This window comes from Paramormyrops kingsleyae, chromosome 18 (genome assembly GCF_048594095.1).
Source record: "Paramormyrops kingsleyae isolate MSU_618 chromosome 18, PKINGS_0.4, whole genome shotgun sequence".
In the NCBI taxonomy this organism is placed as follows: domain Eukaryota; kingdom Metazoa; phylum Chordata; class Actinopteri; order Osteoglossiformes; family Mormyridae; genus Paramormyrops; species Paramormyrops kingsleyae.
In genome coordinates this window covers 15,314,179-15,338,038 of record NC_132814.1, presented here as the reverse complement: position 1 = coordinate 15,338,038, position 23,860 = coordinate 15,314,179, and the positions used below count along the sequence as shown (strand labels likewise).

General features: G+C 45.2%; 1 protein-coding gene across 1 annotated transcript in view; it reads left to right on the top strand.

The window, feature by feature from the left end:
• Positions 1-5,874: 5,874 nt before the first annotated feature.
• sorl1 (sortilin-related receptor, L(DLR class) A repeats containing) overlaps positions 5,875-23,860 on the top strand; it is a 55,423-nt gene continuing 37,437 nt past the window's right edge. The window contains exons 1-3 of the mRNA XM_072701830.1: positions 5,875-6,236; positions 21,533-21,649; positions 22,633-22,761. Coding sequence (XP_072557931.1) covers positions 5,940-6,236; positions 21,533-21,649; positions 22,633-22,761 — 543 coding nt within the window. The 5' untranslated portion in view covers positions 5,875-5,939. The remainder of the gene's footprint in view (positions 6,237-21,532; positions 21,650-22,632; positions 22,762-23,860) is intronic.

Here is a 23,860-nt window from a genome sequence, read left to right as displayed (position 1 = left end):
TGTTCTGTGTTTCTGATTTTATTAAATATGAGGAACAGCATGACATTGCAATTCAGAAGCGAATGTGGCGGTATTATAGTCGTGCCACTTAATGCTTTGCACTTTCCGCATTTGCCAGTAGATGTCACTAAGAAATTATTACTAGGTACTGTCCAGTTTATGGGCCTTAATCTTGCTGGAATTTCTCTAAAATGTAATGTTTTCTGACTTTTGTCTTTTTCTTTCTATGTTCATTCTCGTCGTCACGCGGTTTTCCTTCAGCTTCTCTAATCATGTCTTTTTATATGCATTGAGTCAATTCATACGACGTCCAATATAAGTCCAAATTAGGTTATCTTCACCTATAACCTAACGGATTCTTCTGATTATCTCCAGTCGTGCGTAAATGCGCAAAACTAAACATAAACAAACACGAATTGCGCGATCAGTGCTTTTGAGGTTAGGAGAATCATTAGGAAGACATAAGGAAATAAAACAAAGTAAGACAAAAAACCAGCAAAAAGTTATATTTTGTCTGACTCACGGACATGCCGTTTTTGCTACTTCGCGTACTCGCTCATGAAGCGTGACAAGCTACTGTTTATGATAGGATAATTATCATGTGAAAATCGTTTTTAAAAAACATTGCTGTTCGCTGTTTTTTCTTCATTAGGAATAATGTTTTCAGCTTAATAACAATGGACATATTTATTTGGCAAACGTTCGTACTCAGGGCCAGTACATGCCCATGTGCCCAGTAACAACAACAACAATAATATCGTTAAAGAAAATGCCCAATAAAATGTCTTTCATACAAGAATAAAGACGTAGGACTGTAAGAAAATTTATTTAAATTAAAGATCTAGGGTTGTTAAGGTATTGGCGTTAATAATAAACATTATTTTTTGATCGCGAGAATAGTGTTAGCAATATTTTTTGTATAATTTAATTTCAATACTGAATGTACAGACTAATTAAGCTATTATTCCAAGTTCGGCTGCAACAGATCGACCTGCCTCCGAGATCGCAAGTACCGTAATCATATCACTTATGGCACTGAATTTTTTTTTTATGTAAAAAATAACAAAATATTGCCCCTTTACAATATTGCATAGGACAAACAGTTATACCAAATGGATGTGGATTGTTTGTCCCGTTTATTGTGACAGCGCTGTTTACCACAACTGAAACCACGCATTTGCGTGGGCCCCCTGTTGGCCACAAGCAGTCACTACAGTTACTAATAATAAATATTGAGTTAAAAGTTCTGCTAACCTGCAGTACTAGATCTTTAAAACTCGAATTACTTGAAAGCTAATGTTAATGTTATACGCAACCATAAAGCTATCATTTCCCCTGTGGCGACACAAAAAGAAAGGAAATAAAATGTAGGAAGTCTCTGACAGACGATTTACCTAAATTTGGGGGGGGGAGGGGTGGCTTTTTGACTGGGGCCGCAGAAACCTGTAATGCTGTGGCAATTAATGAAAAGACTTTATCTTTAACAACGCCAAGGGAACAACTGCCAAAGCAGTTCAAACAGATTACGTAATATAAACATTTTCTTAAGTATTCCAAAATGTAGTACTTCAAAATAAAATGTTTTTTAAGGGAAAAAAAACAGATGTTCTTCCGTGCTTTGCAATCCTCCTGACTTTTCTTTCGTTTTATGGCACACTTCCCTACTGGGAGAGTCTAACCCTAATTGTTCTAGTGCGCAAATCCGGGGCGAGGAGCTAATTAATACTGAGCCGGGAGGTGCAGAAATGTAAAAAGACATTTTAAACTGTAAAGGTTCTACTCTGACGTGGTGTTCATATAATACGTGTTTCTCTCAGTGTTGTTACACAGTCAGGCTCCTAAATACAACTTTAATCCTTAATTTTTCAGTCTCAGGATCGACATGGTTTCATTTGCATTTCACTAAACATGTTTTATTCCCTAGTTTTACTGGACACAAAGTCTGCCTCAGCTGATATGACTCATCTCGTGTTCAACACTGTCTTATGTTACACTGATTGTAAGCCATTTGTCACTTTATAGGTGGTTATAAAACCAAATATCTTCACCTAAGCATGCAGTCTGTATATCTCTGCAGGTGTATGCCAAAACTGGCCAATTCTCTAGCAAACCTATAAAACATAACATAAATATTTGATTTATTACAATGTTTAATGGACACTGCCTCCCAAACCCTTCAAGGTTCTCTATAAGACACTATTATATCACCATTTTGTGTCGATTGTCAAAGGGAGTCAAATATCAGCTTTCGAGGTCTTATTGAGAAGCTTTTCTTACTGAGTTTTCACCATCAATAGCGGCACCTCATAATAATGGACTTTCTCTCTCCTTGATTCCATCACCAGAAGCTAGATTCCAACTGAGACACAAAAACTATTTGATATCATGTCTCTGTTTTTGAATTGTGCATATCACACTGCTATACATCTCCAGAGCTTCCACCGGCCAGTATTAGGTAAAAATCATGCCACATAAACTGAACTTGCCATTCTATGCATAGTATATCTCCAAGTCCTCAACTTATGAGTTCAAGGACAGCTTGCACTCTTTTTAAACGTTGCATGGCAGACTGTCACTGATACGGAAGATGTCCTTATTTTGAAATATCTACCAAGTTGACGTGAAGTGACATGAGACGAAGCATCCACTATCTCACACTGAAGGCAGCACCCTGTACCACATCAACAACCAGCTGAAGCTTCTTAGTAATGTTAACAGGATAATTTCCATGGCAACCAAAGAAACCACACAAACATGTGAACATGTTAAATGCCAGACACCCGTTTCACTTGGTACATTGTTTAATAGCAAATTTTTGTATAGTATTATACCTTTAATATCCAATCATGATCTTAAGATGTGCGCCTAGTCTACAGCATCATGCTAACAAAGAAAATGCGAAAAGTAAACAGACCGAGTTTCTGCAAATTTCTTCAGATCTGAAGACACAGCCTAGACTCCATTTTATCGCTCACACCAGCATATCCTGCAGGACGAGCTAAATACAGCTTCAGCAGCTTCATAATCAGGTATCTAATTAGAGGCTAATTAAGCCTGGCAGGAAGTTGTAATGAACGGCTTCTGGTTCATGCGTGTAGGAAGGGATGTACTTTACATGTACTTTGGGATTTCACACAGTCACATTTGCTTACCACACATTTACCAGGCTCATGGATAATGGAAACAGCTAATTAAGGTGGTGGGGCCTCCAGCGTTTAAATGACTGGACTTACAAGCGGAGGGATCCTGCTCTTGCAACTTCAAGGTACTTGACTGCTGCAGAAATTATCCAGCAGTATAAATCATCCAAACGCGTCCAACCATCCGTCTTGCGGGCCTGAAGCTTTCCCCAAGCAGCCTAGGGAACAACTTAAACCACATTTTTTTCTGCTAATCGCTGAATTAGTGTTTATTCCACAGAGAGCCCCCCCCTCACCCACGACCCTACATAAGACTATAAAAAATGGTGGCCAGATATTCCGCAGTATAACAATGTCAGACTAATAATTCTGCGCAGGTAATCGGGTCAGTTATGAGGATGAAACCTCAACTCTAACTCGCGCCATGACAACTCAAAAGCAAGATGGATATCATCCACCTCATTGTCTCAGGATCAACATTGAGTTATTTGATCAACTGTACAGATATTTCTGTTTTAACATGTCCTATGCGTTTAACATTCGGATCTGTTTAGCAAATACTTTAAAGCAAACGTTGACTTAATGGGATCCTAAGTCAAGCATGAAGGCTTTATTAGGTGAACAGTGAATTATCAATACAAAATATACAATGTGGGAATCTTGCAGGGGGTCGGTGCTGACAATCACAGTTCAGTCAGACTGGAGGGAGGGTCAGGAGGTCAGCCTGAAGGGGGAGGCCGGGGTTAGTACGACCCACCCCGGCAGGAGATAGTGGATAGAGCCCACCCACAGGTCAAGGCTGTAGGCTGATGGTGTTTAGGGGTGGGATTCAGGAAATACAATGGCGAGAGAGAGGTGCAGATAGCGGTCTTCTTAAACAGCACCTTTGTTTGAGAATAAACCCATCTGATTGAACGTTGCTGAAAAGCAGCGGAAAATCCGCAGGCTGACATCACCGGCGGCACATCTTGCCAAGCAGCGGAGCTGTTGGGGTCTGCGCAGTTTCTCGCTTTCTTTTTTTGGGCGATGCAGACTTCCCTGCGTGCAGCGCGTGCATGAAACCTCCCTGCATCTCTGCCTCAGGGCTGAGGCACTGAGGCTCGTTCACAGCAGCCTGCAGCATTTACCTTAGTCTGCCATGTAAAATGCTGAGATAATCATGCGAAACTCAAAATTTGGCACAAATTGGCAAAGTCTCCTAAAAGATGCAGACTAATATAAAATATGGGCTGACATCTTTATTTCCCGAAGAGTGATATTTTATCAGTCAGTGTGATAAACATTTAATTTGCGGTAAGGGGCTTAATTAATTTAATTGACTATAAGTTCATCTTCTGGACAGGGGGTGTAGGTGGGGGTGGGGGTTGTCACAGCAGGGCGAGGGGGGAGGGATGGTTTTGGTGTGTGTGGGGGGCGCTAGGTAAAAATTGCCAACGCAGGAAGGGGGGGGGGGGTTCTCTGGAAATTGTTATCAACTTAGCGTGATCGTCTCTTAACAAAAGGGGCACTTGGTAAAATTTGCCAGCCTGGGGGAAGGGTTAAGTCATGAATGTCTTTTTACTTTATAAGTTTACCATCGGCCCCCCAGTAAGGCATAACGATGTCCCTGGTCTTCTCTAACTGTACAAGCTTCTACTGTGATCAGAAATAGTGGTCGCGTGCTGATCACGAAATAACCCTGTCCCCTTCTCCTTCAAAAGTCCCCGAAAAGATCATAAAAATGTCTGGTATTTGTGGTTTTTCTACGCCACAGCTCACAAACTCAGAATAAAGTGGATAGTGTGAAACGCCGTAGTTGAACATCTGGTTTGTTTTAATGCAGAGAATGAGCGTGTTGAACCGGCTGCAAAGACTGTGACGAGTCCTGCTCCCCGAGCTAATGCACGACTAACCGAGAAAAGCGGAGTAACACGGAGACAAGGAGGGACAGTTTGACTGTCATCCCAGAATACAGCGGCTCACGGTTTACATCTGTCGCTCTTTAATATCTGACACCTCCAGCACTGAAAATACACGTAACAATCAGAGTATGTCTGCGACAAGGCTGAACTATTTTGAGGTATGCATGTGAATACGAGTTCTGTGAAGCATTTGCCCGAGAAAACTTATTCTGAGATCACTTTGCTGAATACACTACTATAATTTTTTTTATTATTAATTTTAAAACGTGTAGGGAGACATATCTAAACAAATTAGGCCTTTCAATGTCCAATGAAGACAGTGACGAAACCACAGTAAATAAGAATATATATATATAAACCACATATTATACATACCGTTACTTGTTCTCAAGTTCTTAAGTGTCAGTATAATGCACAGGAAAATCAAGCTTTAATTCAACAACTGCACAATAAAATTTTACACAGCAAAATATATTACTTACGTACCTTTTAAACGTAAAATGTAAAAAATAATTTACGTAAAATGTGGAGAATAAGTACATAAGGAAAGAAAAGTCAAACTGCCAATGCATCAGAAATCGATAACCCGTCAAAACACAGCGCAAGACGTCGCTGCTTTACGTCACTGACCCTGGCGCTTACATATCCATCACGGATTCCTTAAAGCCGCTAACTAGCAGGTTCCCACACGATGGTTAGCGGCATTACGGCTGATGGTTGCTACCAGTAAATTATGACAAATAGAATACAACCGAAGTAAAACTGCCGGAGTTCCGCAAAAGTGCCTAATATACGGCGCGCTGCGGGATAAAGCGGCCAGTCGCTCTATGTGCGCAGCACTTGCAGCTGTCCGCCGCCCGGGGGCGCAGCTTCGGCGTCGCCGTCAGTATACACAAACATGGCGACAAGGCAGTCATTCAAGATGCGGGTCCCCTTGCTGAACGCCGTCAGTCTTTTATTTGTTGTCGTCCCGGGGTCCTTTTCCTCCAGTCTTTGGCTCCGCCGTGACCAGCGGTTCGCGTTGCCGCAGGAAAGGGGCTTTTTTTGGGTGAACGCCAACCGGGAGCATCACGGAACGGGCACCGAAAGTGGAGCCGCGCAGCCCGGAGACGGGGACGGATCCGCTTGGCGGACGCCCCAGCACCGCGCTCGACGGAGCGCTGCCGAGCCGCCCCTGCTCAAGGTGTACGGCGAGGTAAGACCTTGGATGTCAGCCGGGGAGCCGCGTCCGATAAGCGGCGGCGCCTGGCGAGTCGGTCGCTCGCGATTCACCGGCGCTGCAGCCTTTCAATAAGTAACTAAAAGCTTCGCTCCCCTCGTACCTTAATTAGTCAGCTACCGATGCGTAAATTAACAATTAGTAACGTGGAATGGCGACTTTATTTAGGGTTATTCGCTGAAATGCAAACTGCAGGATTGTCGGTAACTGGTTGTCTCATAGCCAAGCAAACTACTTGGCCCATATTTATCTATGGGACCTTAACGGGACGTGTTTAGCCACTAATGCCATCATTGACCCCTTTTGTTTTCTGTTTTCATTCTCGAAATTATTTGTGCGAACGGTCTGGATGATTTATACATGTAAACATGCCTATATTTTTGAGCATACAGCTTCACTGCGTTGGTTGAAAGTAATTTTAGTTCGTTCCCACTTCCTTTACTTCAGCTCCGTTGACTTGCGGCAATATGACCAAACGGATAATCGATAGGCAGAGGAGGAGGAAGGTGCGATTCCCCTGCGACTTGGCCGTAACGTTGCACGGGCGATTTGCACTTAAAGGGGCGGGATCGTCTGCGGGGGGAAACGGGGCTTGGCGTTTGCAAAGCCTCCCCCCCCCCCCGCCAGACTGAAAGCAGCGGTGCGTCCAGGTAAAGGGCAGGACTGAGCGCAGCCGATCGCCCCCTGTGTGCAGCGGCTGGACGGGAGAATTGAACAATTATGTTCAGTTCTGGTCCTAACCGATGTAGCGCCCTAGGCGAGCATCACCGCCGGCCCCCGCCCCCCCGTCAGAGGCAAAGTGAAATCGGCTGACAAGTTGGCGCCCTAGGCGGCCGCCTATGTCGCCTATAGGATTGACTGGCCCTGATGCACGGCTCACCAAACTGCTGTCTCCAAAGCTCGGGACATTGCTGTTAATTTCTTTCTCTTTTTATATGTGTAATGTCCGGTAACTCTCTCTTTGCCTCTGATAGCCAATCTAAAATGTTATCTGTGACACTTTGTACCTTTATTTTTCTCATCAGCCCTGTCCTACAAGTAGCTAGGATCCATCCATTCACCTCCTAAATGCTTTTTATAGTCAGGTATTGGGGTGGAGAGAACGGAGAACACTGGGCTGGGGTGTCCCCTGGATGGGATGCCAACTCCACTGCATGGTACACGCATGCACACACTTACACACAGAATTGTACTCTGAGTAATTTAGAGACCTCTATTAGCCTAAGTGCTTGCCTTTGGACATTTGACAGATATAGTTTGCCTAAGAACTCTAAAGTTAAAAATGTTCAAAATCATTCAGAAAATGAAAATGACATTAATTCAATCCATGTCGCTATTTGTCTCCCCTCCTGCCTTCCCCCGGGGAAGGCCAGCTTCAGCTTTCCTCAGAAATGCTCAGTGCTTCCTCCAGCCATTTGTAAACAACAATTCGCAGCAGGGATGCTTTGACATTACCGTTGTTTTTTTTTTTCTGGTGTGTTGTCCCAAGAAATGCATATTCCATTCTTGTGTGCTATTTTCAAAGTTGAGGTTACGTTCGTTAACTTGACAAGTTCTGATAAAGTCAAGCTTTCAACACACTTCTTTTCTGGTTTAAATAATGTGCATGTAACATGGATGATTTAATTTAAATTTTTTTCGGTGTTGCCTCACTGATATTAATCAGATTCTACGAATGCAAATATGGCCACATCTAATACTTTTAGTGAAGTCTGTTGACATATATTTTTTTTGTTGCAATTTTTAAATATCTACTGTAAATTTTAACTGCTGTGATATTTTGCTGTTTGCCATTGTTTTCAGCGGCGCCTGCAGACTCTCTGCGCTTGAGCAGCTCGGTAAAGACCCTGGTTGATAAGATGGTGACTTTGACAACCCTGTGCACGCTCGCTCGTATTGCGGACGACAAAAGTTGTCCAAAGCTGACCTCCATAAACGGGGGACCCATTGAATAGCACTGCCTTTGTTTTCTTGCGCTTTTTCAGCTGAGTAAGAATGATCAGGTTATCTACTCACATGTCGTCACTCCTGAACCTCTTTTTTTTTTTTTTTGTTTTGGGGAGGGGGGCCGTTCTGGAATCTGTGTTAGTTTGGCACAATCTGCTTTTCTCTGAGGAAAATCAGTGGAAGAACATGATTCTTGGTTTGTTCTGTTTAGCTTCTGCGTATGTGTGAATGTTGTGGATGGGAAATTGACCAGATAGGATGGGAGGGAGGCATTATGGGATTGGCACCGTGTTTGAGGCCCCTAGGCATGAAGAAAATAGTTTGTTCAAGCTTCTTTGCTGATCGTACGGATGCGTGGTTTTGTCTTCCAACTCGTAATATGGGTCGGGATCACAAGTGGTGAACTAGCAAGTAGAGAAATGACAAGAAACTTGTAGGTATGTCTCGAACCTGTTGAGTTAAAAAATACTCCGCCGAGGTTAAGAGAGGTGTGAGGATAATCAGAGGAGGGGTTGAAGTTGAAATGAAGACAAGTGTTGTAAAAGGAGGAAGTCATGCTTTGATCATGTATTGCAATGACCAGTTCTGTTGAGAATGTCCCTTTAGGGAAGATTAGAAAAGTATACAAACTTACTGTTTCCTTTGTCCGAGGAAGCACCCCATCGGGATGGGAACACTCCACTTCTCTTTTTAATGGTTCTGAGCTGCTTTGCTTATCAAAAGAAACATTATCGTAGGGATTCTCAAGGTGATTATTCGCCGTCTGGTTAAAAGGATGGTCAGTCAATCATTTTTTTTTTTTCTTTTCTTCCTTCCACAACATGTTATTAAAGACTTAAAAGCTTGATTTCCTTGACTTGTGGGTTAAGGACTGGACTGGACAAAGCAGGACAAGACACGTCCTCTTGTAGAGGTCAATAATGACACAGTAGATAGGTCTGTCTGGTCCACACCTCCCCTCAAAGGCAGTCAGGAGTTAGGGTCATGTTTCCCCAAATGCATGATGGGTAATGATATGCAGGAGAAGTTCTTTGCTGATCAAAAAAAATCTGCATTTATATTTGATCTTAGTTCAGTGCAAAGGGTCCCGAATGTTTTTCTGAAGTAGTTCGTTAGCTTTCTACCTGCGGAGCACAATGGAAAGGACTAAACTGGTTTTCAAACCGATAACCTTCAGATTGAAATATAAGGTACTTTTTTCTGTACTTCTCTGAAGTTAATTTGTCGAAGTGCGTTACTAAAAGACAGAGTCAAGGTGATGTGTCTTGTCCCCTGACCGAGGGAGGGAGGGAGGGAGGGAGGGAGGGTGGCGCTCAACTGTAAGTTCCAATCTTGGATGAAACCTGACTGCTTAATTGATAGGAATTGTGGGTGAAGAACTGACCCAAAGCAAGCTGCAGGAAATGGGTTTGTCATACCATTATGCACAAAGTGCTTCAGTGTAGCTGCTGAGTAAGCAGTGCCAGACACGGCGACCTCTGTTCGTCTTCCTCCAGCGTGCAAGCGTTCGCCGAGCAGTTGGACGGTGAAGCCGTTCCCAGCACCAGCTCATCACTCCTGGCCCTTTGTTATGGACCTCACCCTCCTCCTTCGCTCCAGCGGGAATCTACCTGGGGCGATATCCTCGTTAACCCTCCAGCGGGCCGGGCGGCTCCAAATGAGGCATGGACATATCTTATAAACAACAGTGACGTCATGTAGAACTCGGCGGTGATCAGGAAGCTGTAGAGCGGATCTGTTGGACTGCCAGACTGCTTATGAATCAGTTTGCACCCTCAAAATGGCAACTGTGAGCTCTCCGCTCCAAAAAATGTGTGCAGATGAATTCATGCGAGGTAGTCAGGCCGGTGTGCTGCCGCTGCTGTTTGACCACATCTGAGTATTGTTTTTTTTTTTGTTGTCCCACAACAGGAAGTCTTCTGCACCTTGACAGGAAGTGTGCTTTTTTTTTTTGCGCCTTAATGTTGGTTGCTCCCATCTGAGAAGAGGAACAGTTTTTGTTGGGTTTTTGTTTTTTGCTGTCACATGCTGCAGTAAGATTGCTGAAAGATTGTTTATAATTTCTGCAGAATATATATGTTTGCTTGAGCCAGTCTAATCCAGCGTTTACTCTCAGCTGAACGAGTAAATTATGAGGCCGTGTAAATGAGACCAGTGGTATTGTGCTTTAACACTGCCTCGGTTACTCATATCCAATAATGTTCTTGCGTGTTCCTTATGTTTTAGTCTGCTCTGGGGGATAATAATCGGAGCTCTTGGTCTAGTGGACGCGGTGCCTGACAGTTTTTCACCTGCTTTCTGTGATTATTTAGCCCTGTTGTTAAACTGGCCCAACTGGTCTGTCAACAGAGGTGGAGTCAGTCATATGTTTGGTGACCGGGTGGGTGAGACGTCACACCTCGAGGCTGTGTTTCTCTTTCGAAGAGAAGCTCTTTGTGTGACCAATGTCAAAGCTGAAATGAAGAATCAAGTGACGCTAAACCAGCAGGCATTCCCCCCCTTTGAGCTTTGAGTTATTTAGTAGTAGAGCTGGGCGGTATGACCAAAAATTTATATCACGGTATTTTTCAAAGTTATATCAGTTTCACAGTACGCGATGGTATTTAAAAAATTTTTTATTTTCTTTAAGTATGGACTGGGCGTTTACAGGATTTTACAGGACACTTTTTTGTTTTACGTTTTTGCATTGTTCCCACATTAACTATGTAATTTTATTAGCCATTGTGCCTATCCGCTACCTTAATGATAACATATGGCTAACGTGTTTGTTGGCTAACTGCTTATAGATAAACGGCTAATGTTCAGGATGTACGCCGGCCAAGTTAACATTTTTAAGTGTTTAATACTTCAGTGTTGCTGGAACGCGACCTTTACTGACCTTGCGAAATTTCTCATAAAGACCAGGATGTCTTTAAGATGCTTCTTCAGGTTTGAGGTGCTACTTGACTTCGTTGCCACAACTTTATGGCACTGTTTGCATAGAGGCTTATCGACATCCTTAGCCTTTCAATTCTTGTCTGCAAAATACTTCCAAATGGCACTTTTTTTTTTTTTACTAAAGCAGCTTGCGAAGTGCCTTCAACTGCAGCATATGCCGTGTTCGGCCAACTCGGTATGTGTGTGTTAACCAGCGCGAATGTGTTCAGCAGCTATTGAGAGGAGGGTCTGTGCATGTTAAGTGTGGCGAATGATGCAAAAACCGCATTGTTGGTATCAATAATGGTGAAAATTAGTATTTAATCAGATACTAATTTTTAATATCGATTAGTATCTGAGAATCGATTTTTTTGACAACCCAAGTGTCTCATTTTCAACTCCAGCGTCAGCTATATCTTCTGTTTCTGATACGCGGTACATTTTTAGTGGTACAGCAGTAAAAAAGGTCCCCCCTTAAAGTTTCCAGCTGCGCCACTTTCCGAACGTTGTGTAGGCTATTTAAACCGGTATTGCAGTATAAGAAAAATTCATATCATAACAATAATAAAAAACGGTTTTCGTTATGAACTGGTATAGCGCCCCCAACACTATTTTTAGTCAGACCCTGAAGTTATTGGGGTTAAGGACTTTGCTCAGGGACTCAACGGTGAAATCTCTTTGCCGACCCTGGGATTTGAACCAAAGACCTTCTGATGTCAGGTGCCTTAATTTGTGACACTTTGTGCTTTGCAGATGCAGTAAACATTTTGAATTTAGCTTTGTCATGTGTCTACAGTTCGATGAAATTATGAAATGACTTTCTCGCTTCCCCAAGACCAAAAAGCCCCTTTCTTCCCCAAGTGCCTAATCTGCTGTTGCATTCAACTGCGAGTTGTGTAAACATCTCAGCCCATCCAACATACACGTACATCGTTCTTGTAATTTGGCTGCCCAACGGAAACCGATTTTGTGTGTGTGTGTGTGTGTGTGTGTCATTTCGTCTTGGAGCAGTTGCCTACACCTCTCACCCCCCCGACACCCTCCCCGCTATAGCTCATATCTGGCCCACGGCCTGTATTGCTTCCTTCTCCAACTGCGTCCAGGAAGTCTTTCATTAAAAAAAAAAAACTCTGGACTTGCGCCATGTCAGTGAGTGCGACCTGGATTGTGGACCTTGTTCAAAGACCTGATCATAGCTTCCCCCCCCCCACACACACACACAACTCCACTTGATTTATTCCACCATAGTCCTCTGCTGAACGCTGGGTGCTGATTTTATGGACACAGGGGAGTCTTCATGTTATGTCTCATTGAGTGATTAACCCCCACCCCGCCCCCCCGGCTGGCTCAAACCTAGCATTGTTCAGTGGAGAGCCTAGACTTTGCACCCTCACCCCCCCAAGTTGGGGCAAAGCTCTTTCACCAGTGGACAGTAATTACTCAGAACCCAAAGGGCTGAAGTTTGCCTTGTTAACCCCCAACCACAGTCATCCTGCTTGTAGGTCAGTCCTATGTGGAGGCTTCTGAAGTCTGACACGTAGTAAACTGACGTTTGGCATCAGAGGTGCTTTAGCAGCTGTTATTGTGTTTGGGGAGGAGTTTTGCTCTGAGAAGGTGGGGGGAGGGGGACATGGGTGCAGATGCAGAAGAGTTGTGCGATCTTCGATCAGTTCAGTGGGTTCCGCTTAGCTTGGGGAAGTAGATTATGTCTGTGATGCTGTTTATCTCACGTTAACACCCCTCTGCTCTCAGGACCTGTCACGGTCACGGCCAGCCTTTCCACGCCAATTCCCTGTACGTGTGTCTAACCGTGGTGCAGACGCTGGCATTCAGTGCAGTGGGCTGTAGAGACATCGCTGTTTTAGATGCGTTGTTTTGTAGAAGCGAATGACGATACAGTAAATAGGTTCACACCTCTCCTCAAATGCAGCCAGAAGTTCAGGTCGTGTTCCCTAAATGCATGATGAGTAATTAAATGCAGGAAGGGCTGCTTTGTTGAACACTAAGTCCAGCTGCGTTTAAATATAATCTTAGTCCAAGGCAAACTGGCAGTCAGTGTGAGTGAACTGAATCAGTTGAAATTATGTGTTTAGCTGTATAATACAACTGATAGGTCTGAGCTGGGTTTTGAACCAACAACCTTCAGATAAAAATAAGGTTTTTTTTCTTTTCTTCCTTGTACATTTCTGCCATTAGTTTCAGTAATGATATGTAGGAAACCTGTGTCTTAGTCCAATGAAAACCTGGCAGTCAGTGTAAGGGTATGCTCTTTACCGAAGCCGTTTGAGTGTCTTGCTGTAGAGAGCGACAGAAGGGTCTGAGCTGGGATTCAAGCCGACAACCTCGTGGGTTTAAGGTCCTCTTCCACTCTCCTGCTAGCAGGGGGTTGGCGTGTTCAGTTGTATGTCTTCACTGCCGCAGACTAATGCAGCATGTCCAGTCCTGCACGCGGTGCGTTTCGCCCAAACAGACGCCGCTGGTGCCCCGTTGCTAAGAGTCACGGCTTCACACACAAGCAGTTTTTTTTTTTTTCCCGTCCCCCTTGGCACCGCAGGCAGCCTGGTGACTCTGGGGACTTTATGTGAGACCTTGGTCCTTTGACTCTTTGTTACCGGGCTCTGCTCTCTTTTTAGCCCACTTCCCTTCACTTCTCTTTTCAATCTGCAGTATGAAGGAAAAACTATGTGTGCTGTTTTTTTTTTTTTTTTTTTCTCCCCCCCTCTTTTTTGCATATGGGTTACACAAGAAAGGCTGGTTTATTTTAAGCTCCCTGACAGAAACTGCTGTATTGTAGCTTGAAGAGAGATGGTCTCTGTCTTCGATGGTCCTCTGGCTTTGTTCCCTACAGTCCTGATTCAGATTGTGGACCTTTTCTTTTAAATAATTAATAGATGCACTGTAATCTGTGCGCTGAAGCCGTTCTGTATAAATGAATGATTCCTGCCGTTCTATGGCTTCAGCCTCTGGTTCTCCATCTCTCCAGCTGAGGGTTGCAGTGGTGTGACGTTTGACACTGTAGGTATCTGGCAGGGGTTACGGAACAGTCTCAGAATTTTGTGCCTTCTGCTTCTTACCCCCCCCCCCCTTCCCAAATAGATGTAATGCCGCAGGGTCTCTTAAAAAGTCTGAACAAAGTTTAAAAGGTGGTTCTGGCCGATAGCATCCTCTCCGGCGTGGCGCATGGTCCTGTCTGCAAATGCGAGACCTCGGGACCCCCGGCCGCTGCTGGCTGCAGTGTTTTTCGGCAGCTGAGGGCATCTGCATGCAGAGCAGAACCCGCCAACTTGGGCCTGCACTTCTGCGGCCGCCTGCTTGCTTACTGTCACGTCACCAAGTGAGAAAAACCACAGAAATAAATGGAAGCTTGTTGCTCAGGCTGCATGGTTGTGTGTGTGCGTGCGTGTATGTGTGCATGAGACAGTTACCCACATGTCAAGTTGATCAGTCATCTTCTCTGCCGCTCTGTTGATCACTCACACTGACCTCCACCACCTGATGGCCTTTGTGGCCACTTTGGAACTTTTCCTGATCGCATTCTGCTGCTTATCAAGCCAGGTCCAATAAAACTTTGTCATCACAGCCATGTATGGTACACAGTGAAATGAAATGGCGTCCTTCCTGGATCCGTGGTGCAATGTTCATGACAAGGCGAATGTTACAGGGCTAAGGACAATTTCCGTAGTGCAAAGGAAGATTCTTGTATGGTTATCAATAATTTAAGGGGAGAGGAGACAGAGGGATGATTACTAGCTATATTTACTACCTACCATGATGTAACAAATGCTCCTAATTAGACAAACAATTACACTGTACATGACAGTGGGAAATTAGTGCATGGAGGTGCTGTCCATGCTTAAAGGGGCGGTGCAGCTGTCCATGCTTAAAGGGGCGGTGCAGCAGTCTATGCTTAAAGGGGCGGTGCAGCTGTCCATGCTTAAAGGGGCGGTGCAGCAGGTGTAAACGTATGTTTTTCGTGTGGGGGATGGTTATGGGCTCCAGTGTCTGACCTGCCCTGGAGTCTCCCTGTCTCTTTGGGTGAGCTCCCTGGCTGGAAGAGCGTCATTAGGTCCGCGCTGCTGGTGTTAAGGTATGAGAACGGCCAGCTGTCTTATTATCCCATGCAAGTGATGCGTAGCAACGCGCATATGGTGAGGTCGGCTCTTCGCCTCCATCCGGTGCCCCCCGGTGGCCAGGAGGGCCCACAGCCTGTTACCCTTTCTGTCTTTCTGTTACCTGCGGTAGGGTGTTTGAGAATAAACATAGAGCAGTGGGGTGTTTTTCAAGCAAATCCCAGGAGGTGTACTCTCCTCGCACAACCCACCACCACCGGCACCGCTGGGTTAAAAATAAACTGATATCTGGTAGTTGTGCAAAGCGAGGGCCGTAAAGGTGAGAGGGTAACACAACTGTAGGTCCTGCCGAAGATGTCCGAGCGATACCAACGACGGAATGTGCCGTGTGGTAGGAATCCAGTCAGGGTCCAGGGAATAGGCAGAGTAACCTAGATAGGACGTCTGATAGGACAGAATGCATCCCTGTGCTCAAGTTTTTGCACCAAGCACATCCGCACATGTGAGCATGACCGTCGTCTGGTGCTTCCGTGCCTTTAGCAGTTGCTAACAGACTGTCAGTGTCATCAGATTCGAAGCGCCGTCTCATGTTTACGCCAAAGCGACATTTCCTGTTTTCTCGGTGAGCTGACGCACGCTCGCACAAACACGCGTTCGCCGCGCTCAGGGACTCGTGTGTCCGTGACCCGAGGACGGGGTAGAGAAGCAGAGTGGCGGGGAACCTGTAGACAGATGGGCTTAACGTGTTTAAGATGTGAGCGGTGTTTGTCCACTGTGGGCGAGGAGGCCTTTTTTTCTGATGTTTCTCTGCTGCGTTGGAGCCAAGGTTTGCCGAGTGTTACTGCACTTTACAGAATGACGGTCTCTTTCCCCCACTCCCTTCCTGAGATGCTCCCACTGGCTACTAGCCTTACATGGTATATCTGGTTGGTGGGTTGAGCGCTTTCGGCTGGGCTGACAGGCCTGGCTTTATCTATGCTTGTAGTCTGCGGTGAGGATGTCACACTGGTCACCTGACCAAATGCATGGCCGTGCTCGGCGGAAGGTCGAGATTTTCGTTCAGACTTCTGGGTGGTGGCAGCCCCCAAAAACTGTGACACTGTGCTGTCCCCACTGCAACGCAGCTGCAGTTCTCTCTCTCTCTCTCTCTCCCCCCTCCCCCCGTTGTCTCTCCCTTTATCTGTGCAGATATCAGTTCCATTAACTCTTGGCGTGGAGATAAATCTTGTAGGCCGAAAAAAGAAACGCAGATGTAAAGGTTTGGGTCACTTCAGAATATTCCAGAACGGGCCAGTTCAGTTCCATCTGTGAGCGCAGTTTCGAAATCTGAACTTGTCCTGACTCCAGATTTCAAATGATAGACATCGAAAAATCATTCCATGCCACATGAAACATATGAAAGCCTTGTTCATTTTGAATAAAGTCATACAGTGCCAATTTATTTAAAAATATACAGTCATTCTGATAATTTTATCTGTTATGAGAATCTCATTGTATATTACCCCATAGGAAAACGGCATCGATTCTCTTTAATACCCAGCAAGTGTTTATCGGTTCTTTTATCTATAATTTGAAATAAACATGGCATAGGAATTCCAGCGTTTTGGTGAAATCCATTCCTTTTATAGCATTTGAATGTAGAACCAGACATTAAACTTTTGAAGTCCTTATTTGAAATCAGAATTGACTTGAATTGCAGCAACACATACACACTCGCAGTAACGTTACTGTGTGTGTGTGTGTGTGTGTGTGTGTGTGTGTGTGTGTGTGTGTGTGTGTGGGTCGCTATCTGTTTATCCACCGGGGGGGGGTCTCCTTCTCCGGGGACTAAGTGGGGGGAAGGGGAGCTGGCATGTGTCGCTATGGTCTTGCTGGATTTTTGGTTAGATCCTGCTGTGGGTTTGGAGATTCTTCATCCCGGTGCAGCTGTACTTCTTTTGGGTTGGGGGTAATGATGACACCACAGTAATGCAGTGCAGCGGTCAAAGAGTGTACCAACCAACCACGCAGCCCATCGCAGTGCAGGGAGGGGATTTTAGGTAATGGGGACAGAGAAAAGTGTGGTCCTGGGGCAAGCACGCTCTCCAGGCACGCAAACACGCATCACGCTTGCCGGACTCCCACCCAACCCGGGCAGGCTGCGCTGGGCCAAAGCACACGCTGCTGGGGTGGTTGCCAAGATCAGCAGATTGTGCGGCGGTCTTGTTCATGCACAGCGGTGGTGCTGTGGGGGGGGGGGACTTTTACTGAGGACCTGCAGCTGTAGCTATCGACATGCCGCCCTGAGTGGTTCTGGCGGAGTTTCGGTCCTGTGTGTTTGGGTTCCGCCACCACCGCCACTCTGAGTGGTTCTGGCAGGGAGCTTCGGTTGGGTCTGTTTGGGTTCTGCCGCAGACACGCTGAAGTGTCGCTTGAGTGTGTCGCGGGTTCTGCCCCAGCTGTGTCACTGCCAGTGGTGGAATGTAACAAAGTATTTGTACTTTGTTACTGTACTTAAGTACATTTTTAACGTATCTGTATAAAAATAATAATGCCTACTTTTTATTTTACTCCATTACATTTTGCGGCAATTATCTGTACTTTCTACTCCACTACATTTCTACAATTTATGCCGTTAGTCGTTACATTTTATGAACACGATTTCCTCAAAATCTTGCATGAAAAAATAGTTAGCCTATTGCGTTCTGGCGTTGTTTGCCATTTCCTACCAATCAGGTGGCTTTATTAGCTCCAATGATGGAAGAGCGCGCGTCAATTGGCAACAGGAGCTGGTAGACTGGCTGGATTTCAAGAAGACATGGCGCCACACCACCACTAGTGTTTGGTTACTGTTGTGTTTCCCTTTTACTGCTCTTAACAGATATGTTGAATAGTTTTCAAGTACATAAATGATTTAAAGATATATCATGTCCTGATTGGTTTATCTTAATGGTATACTACTGGGTAATACCTAGTAGATAACTTGTCATCCACATAATTCTAAGTTAGGGTACACACAGTATTGCAGAGTGCATGCACAATAAGCACACCAAACTTTCCAATACACGTATACTGTATAGTTGCTTGTAATTATTAGGAGCAATGACATAGGTAGAGGCGTAAGTCACTATATCTACTATTCTTTTACAAAATGGCACGCCCCAGACGTTGAGAGTACTTTTACTTAAAAAAAATACTTTAAAGTAAATTTAAAAGTAAGTACTTAGTACTTTCACTTAAGTAAGATTGTTGATGTAGCACTTCAACTTTTACTTGAGTACATATTTAGCAGGATATTTGTACTTAAGTACTAAGCTTCAGTACTTCCTCCACCACTGGCCTTCTCTCCGGGTGGTGGGGGCCTTGGAGAAACTTCCCTCCCCATTTAATTTGCGTAAATGCTCATAGCCTTCCCCCTCCCTAACGGGCCTGTTTTTCTCTGATCTGCTTTCATTATTAATACTCTTCATTTGTTTTGTTTGGTCCTGATTTTGTTTAAACACTGGTGTCTCTTAACAGAACGGCTAAGCGAAACCCTAATTTTTTATTTTCCCTTTTTCTTTCTTTTTGAACGTTTTTCCTTTTTTTTTATTCTCACATCCGCATGTCCTGCCGTCTGTATTTATATGGCTTCCCTCTGGCCTGCGATGATCGTCCGGCGGTTCAATCCCGTCTTCGTCTCCCTCTTTAAACACCGTCATTAAATTTTAGCGACTCATTAGTGGGGCGAGCGCCTTCACTGCTTTTCTGCGTTTGCCATCCGCACCTCCCCCCCCACCGCAGGTGATGGCCAAGGGTGTGTTCCGCTTGGAGCGCTAAGGCCCTTGGAAATTAGCCTCGCGGCGAGTGGAGAATATTTGGGCGTCACATCAGCGCATGTGCTTCAGCGAGAATGCTACTTTGTTTATGTCTTAGGGCGTTTATTAACACAAAGGCATGTTGTACACATTCTAAACAATGTGTTGTAATCGATGTGTTTCCCCCCCAAGTTTTAGTCATTGTTATCTGTGGCGTGAGCAACAGTGACGTAATCTAGTAAAATGAAAGTGAAACCAGCTAGTAGCCACCCAGACACACTGACACGGGCCGCTGTCAGGGTCCCAAACAGGCCCCCGCTTTCGCTGCCTGTTGGGCACTCAGTGGCAATAATGGGCATTGCATTCGTTTAGGATGGTCATGTGACTGGTCACATGTGCCGTGTGTCCCTTCTCCCTGTTTCCATGGTGACAGTGGGGGGGGGGGGGGGGGGGGTGAGTCACCTGGATGAAGCTGATTTTGATGGCTTACTGGAGAGTCGTAGGGTCGTGCACCCCATGCTTTGTCGGTTTTATTTTTCATTAAGTAATTTACTTATTTATCTTTGAAGTCTGTCTGAGTATCTTTTAGTATCAATTTCAAATACACGATGAGCTGAAATATCATAGTGCAAATGAGAAGTAATAGTGTGTGTGTGTGTGTGTGTGTGTGCACGTGTGTATAAACACACACACACGTGTAAAGTAGAGTATGTGTTTTATATGTGTATATAAACATTACATTGTAAGACATACACTGTAAGATGACATACACAAAGTGATACAACGAGATATATTTAACCACCTGATTGGTGGGGGTAGATTGTGCGAATCTGGAGTGGAAGTTTGGCATGGAAAGCAGGATGAGCAATGAATAAATAGATTTGGATTCAGAGTTGAAGTCCAGAGTTGTCTGTACTTTTAACAGACCCTTAGCCTGCATAATGTTTTATGATTATGAAATGGAAGATCGTAAATAAGCTTTTTTTAACAGTCTGTCTTAAAGGTATTGCAGAGGCTCAGTTCTGGACCTCAACAAAGGTTACAAGTCTGGCCCATTACCACTATGCCATTCACTGAGCAAGGTAAAAATAAATAAAGGCTGCTCTGGATGATACTGTGGAGGTCCTGCTGATGCTACTACATTCGCTGTACTGGCCATTGCGGACCCCAAGCTCACTGCCCCTCCGCCCAGCTTTTCATGGACCTTTGGCAGTGAGCTCCTCTCCATATTCAGATGAGACCAATGTGCTGTTTGTATAGATTTGCCTAGATTGTGGAAGGAAGGGGGGGGGGGGGGGGCACTGACAACTGTCACCTGATTGGTTGGTTTCCCAGCAGCATAGATGTTGAGCTGCTGTTCGCTCCATCTGGGAGCAGTACTGGCTCTCTCTCCCTGCGAAGTGTATGCAAGCAGGCCCTCGTGTGAATTATTGCTGGCGTGCTGATGGGAGGGGAGGGGAGGGGGGGAGGAGACGGGGCGCCGGGAGCAGGATGTTCTCTGTCTTTGTATTTTTTATTTTATTTTTTCTGCGTGAGATCACGAGGAGTGACGGTGCAGACCCGCTTGCCTTGTTGATGTGCGGTCACGCAGAACACCTGGGCCCACAGCGTGTGCCCGACCTTGGCGGGGACCAGGCCGGGCACCGTCGCCACCTGCAGGCCGGCATCAGTGAGAGCAGGGCGTCTTGGGGGTGGTGGGTTGGTAGACTGAATGAATGAGGGAGGCAGATGAAAGGTAGCTTTAGGATAGAGCCTGCCTCCCTCCCACGGAGTAATAAATAATGAATATGGTGGGGAGGAGAGAGGAGCAGAGAGATGAGACCTGGGAAGAGGAATCATGACATAGCCATTACCTCATCCTGCGTCGTGATCTCCGCTCCATGGCTCCCCCTGCCCCCCCCCGCACAGTAATGCCTCACTGTGACCCCCGCTGCCTCTCACATCCGTGCACGCACTCTCTCACACACACACACGCGCACGCGCACACACACACACACACACACACACACACACACACAAGCATCCACCGCAGTGAGATATTAAGATCGAGATTAACTTTGCACAATGTGTATACTCGTGCTCCACGTTCTCGCTGTTGAACGCATGAGAATTTCCCCTAGGATCAACGAAGTGCAGACATTGTGAAGAAGTAAACGTGGTTCAAACTAATTTGAAATGCATGACACGGAAATAGAAAGTTCTGAAAAGCAAAATATTGAAATAGGGAAATATTGAGAATAATAACAATAATAACAAAAGTAATAATAATATAAATGAATATTAATAATAAACAGATGGCACTGGATTTGCCCTGTTACAAAGAAGTCGTGCTTCCTGATGTGTCGCGGCTGGGAGTGGGCAGCAGCACGTCAGCAGAGGGCGCCCTAGTTCCCTGTGACAGTGGACACCTTCAAGGTTACGGCGGGCTGGAATGGCGGCAGGTGGCCGCGTGCAGTCTGCAGAAGCTTCTTGTCGCTCTGGACGTGTGACCGCTGCCTCCTGTCGCCTGGGGTAGAAGTGAGCTGCTGTCACATGACTGCCTCGTCTCCTCTCCTCCATGCAGGTCAACCTGAATGATTCCCACAACCAGATGGTGGTGCACTGGGCCGGGGAGAGGAGCAATGTCATTGTGGCGCTGGCCCGGGACAGCGCCGGCGCCTCCGGGCCCAAGACGAGCGCGGTAGGTTCTTGCAGGAGCGACGTACCGAGAACCTTATGGACCGTGACTAATCAAGAACCTGTGTTTCTCTTAACTGAAGCTAACAGATTCACTCCAAAGAGTGCAAATAAATTTTATGTCTGCAGAATAAAGCATTTTTACTGCGACAAGAAATGTCTCGTGTACATTTAATTAAAACGTCAAAGTGCCTACACCAGTAGAGCACAGTTTTATTTTTTGAACCAGATAAACATCTGTCATCTAAATGAAAGCTCTCCATTCAGAGTGAAACCCCTATCTGCTTAGTTCTATGGAGCCTACAGTCTATTTTTATCTCCACTGTGTTAACACTAGCAAGAGATTTTTTCCTGAGACTTTTGTCAGTGGGAGATCAGAAAAGCAGGGAATAAATAGGTGAAAACTGTAATGTTTAAACCCTCTTCTCTCATTTGTAAACATTGGACAACTATTTGTTATCGAGTAAACAGATTTGGCATTTTACCCTTCTACTCAACTGCAAGCCTGTCTTGTTTTGAAAACAAATTTAGATTCCTGCATGCTTAATTTCCTGTCTGGGCGAGTCTCTGACAGGAAGTTCATGCCCCCACTGAGGTCTTGCCTCTCGTTTTTCCATGCTCCGCCTGTACCTAAATAAATCATGCCTATTTGCTTCTCAGTCTTGCACCACCTGAAGGTTGTCAGCACTTTGCCGCAAGGCCTGTGTATTTCCAGGGACGTGGCGATGAAATTCCTGAGGGGTGGATTTGTGGACGAAACTGGCTGTCAGGTGCAGTGCCTGTGATGGCAACCAGTTTGGCTAAAATCAGGAGGCCGATGACGACCTCGCCGTTAACTCGAAATTTAGTTTGCTTAAGTCAAGCACAAGTTCAATTGTCCATTGGTCCTCTGTGAAAATTTCTGGACGGTGGCCGGGTTCCAGAGACGGCTTTGAGAGTTTTGGCTTGGAGGTTTGCACCCATGTCGTATCACGTTCCCTTTCACAGGTGTATGTGTCCTACGACTACGGAACCACCTTTTCCCACATCTCGGAACGGTTCCAGCTGAGCGATTCCAAGGCGGGCAACAAGCAGGCCATTGCTCAGTTCTACCACAGCCCAGTCGACAACAAGAGGGTAGGTGGCTCCACCCGATCTGGTCTCCACCTGCTCGTCCAGTTTGCTCCCACTGAGTCATTGTGTACTGTTGTTTGTAGGTCATCTGTCCTTTGTTCTAGCCGTCCGATGCACTGCAGAAACGAAATTTCGTTCCAATGACTTGACTTGACATAGACTGTGATAGGGAGCTAGCTGGTAACAGGGACTACTGGGACATAGACCAGCTTCCCAAGGATGTTGCCTGCTGCTCTGATTAGACATATAATAGGCTTGTGAGTCTATATCAGTGGTCACTAACATGCTGACCACGAGCCACCGGTAACCCGCAGGGGGCCATTGAGTATCTTGTATAACACTTATTAGAAGTCAGATCAATAATTTTAATTCTTTTGCATTTTGCTTATGCATGTGTATTCGACTTTGTCTCGGACTGTGATGGCCTACGCAAGGGCACCACCAAAAACCACGGGGTCGCCATAAAAGATGGGAGAACTGCAGGAGGGATTCCAGAAATATTTTTCTTTTATTACAAAAACCCCAGAATTCAATACCCTTTCCCCACAGGACCTACACACAAAGGACAAAAAAGAGGAAAATAAATATATATACAATACAATAATAATAATAATAACCAATGCCTCTGTAACCTCAGAAGTCTGATCAGCCATTTCCATGCCAGTCCTCGCCCTTAATGATAGCCAGCGCCATCACAGCCGCAAAGGGGGAGAGTGAAGAGCATAGTTCACAATGCATTGAACAAACATAACACACTCTCTCTTCTTAACAGTTAAAAGTATACTGCACGTAATTTAACGAACAAAATTCAACACATTTCATATAACCACTTAATCCCCTGCCACCACACCAAAACACAAAAATCGGCGAGGGTCATCAGACGGAAGATGAGTGCCATGATGTCATGACAGAGCGGACATAAATAGCAGAAATACTTATGCTGCTACTGTCAAACAATTAGTTCCCCAGAATACGTTAGAATTAGTTCCCCAGTTCTTTGTAAAATAGGGCTGGGGACCCCTGGTCTATATGCACCTATTCCTCTGCATAACTGGTCTAGGGTCTGTTTCTCAGGCTTTATTGAACGTTCTTGTCACGGGTC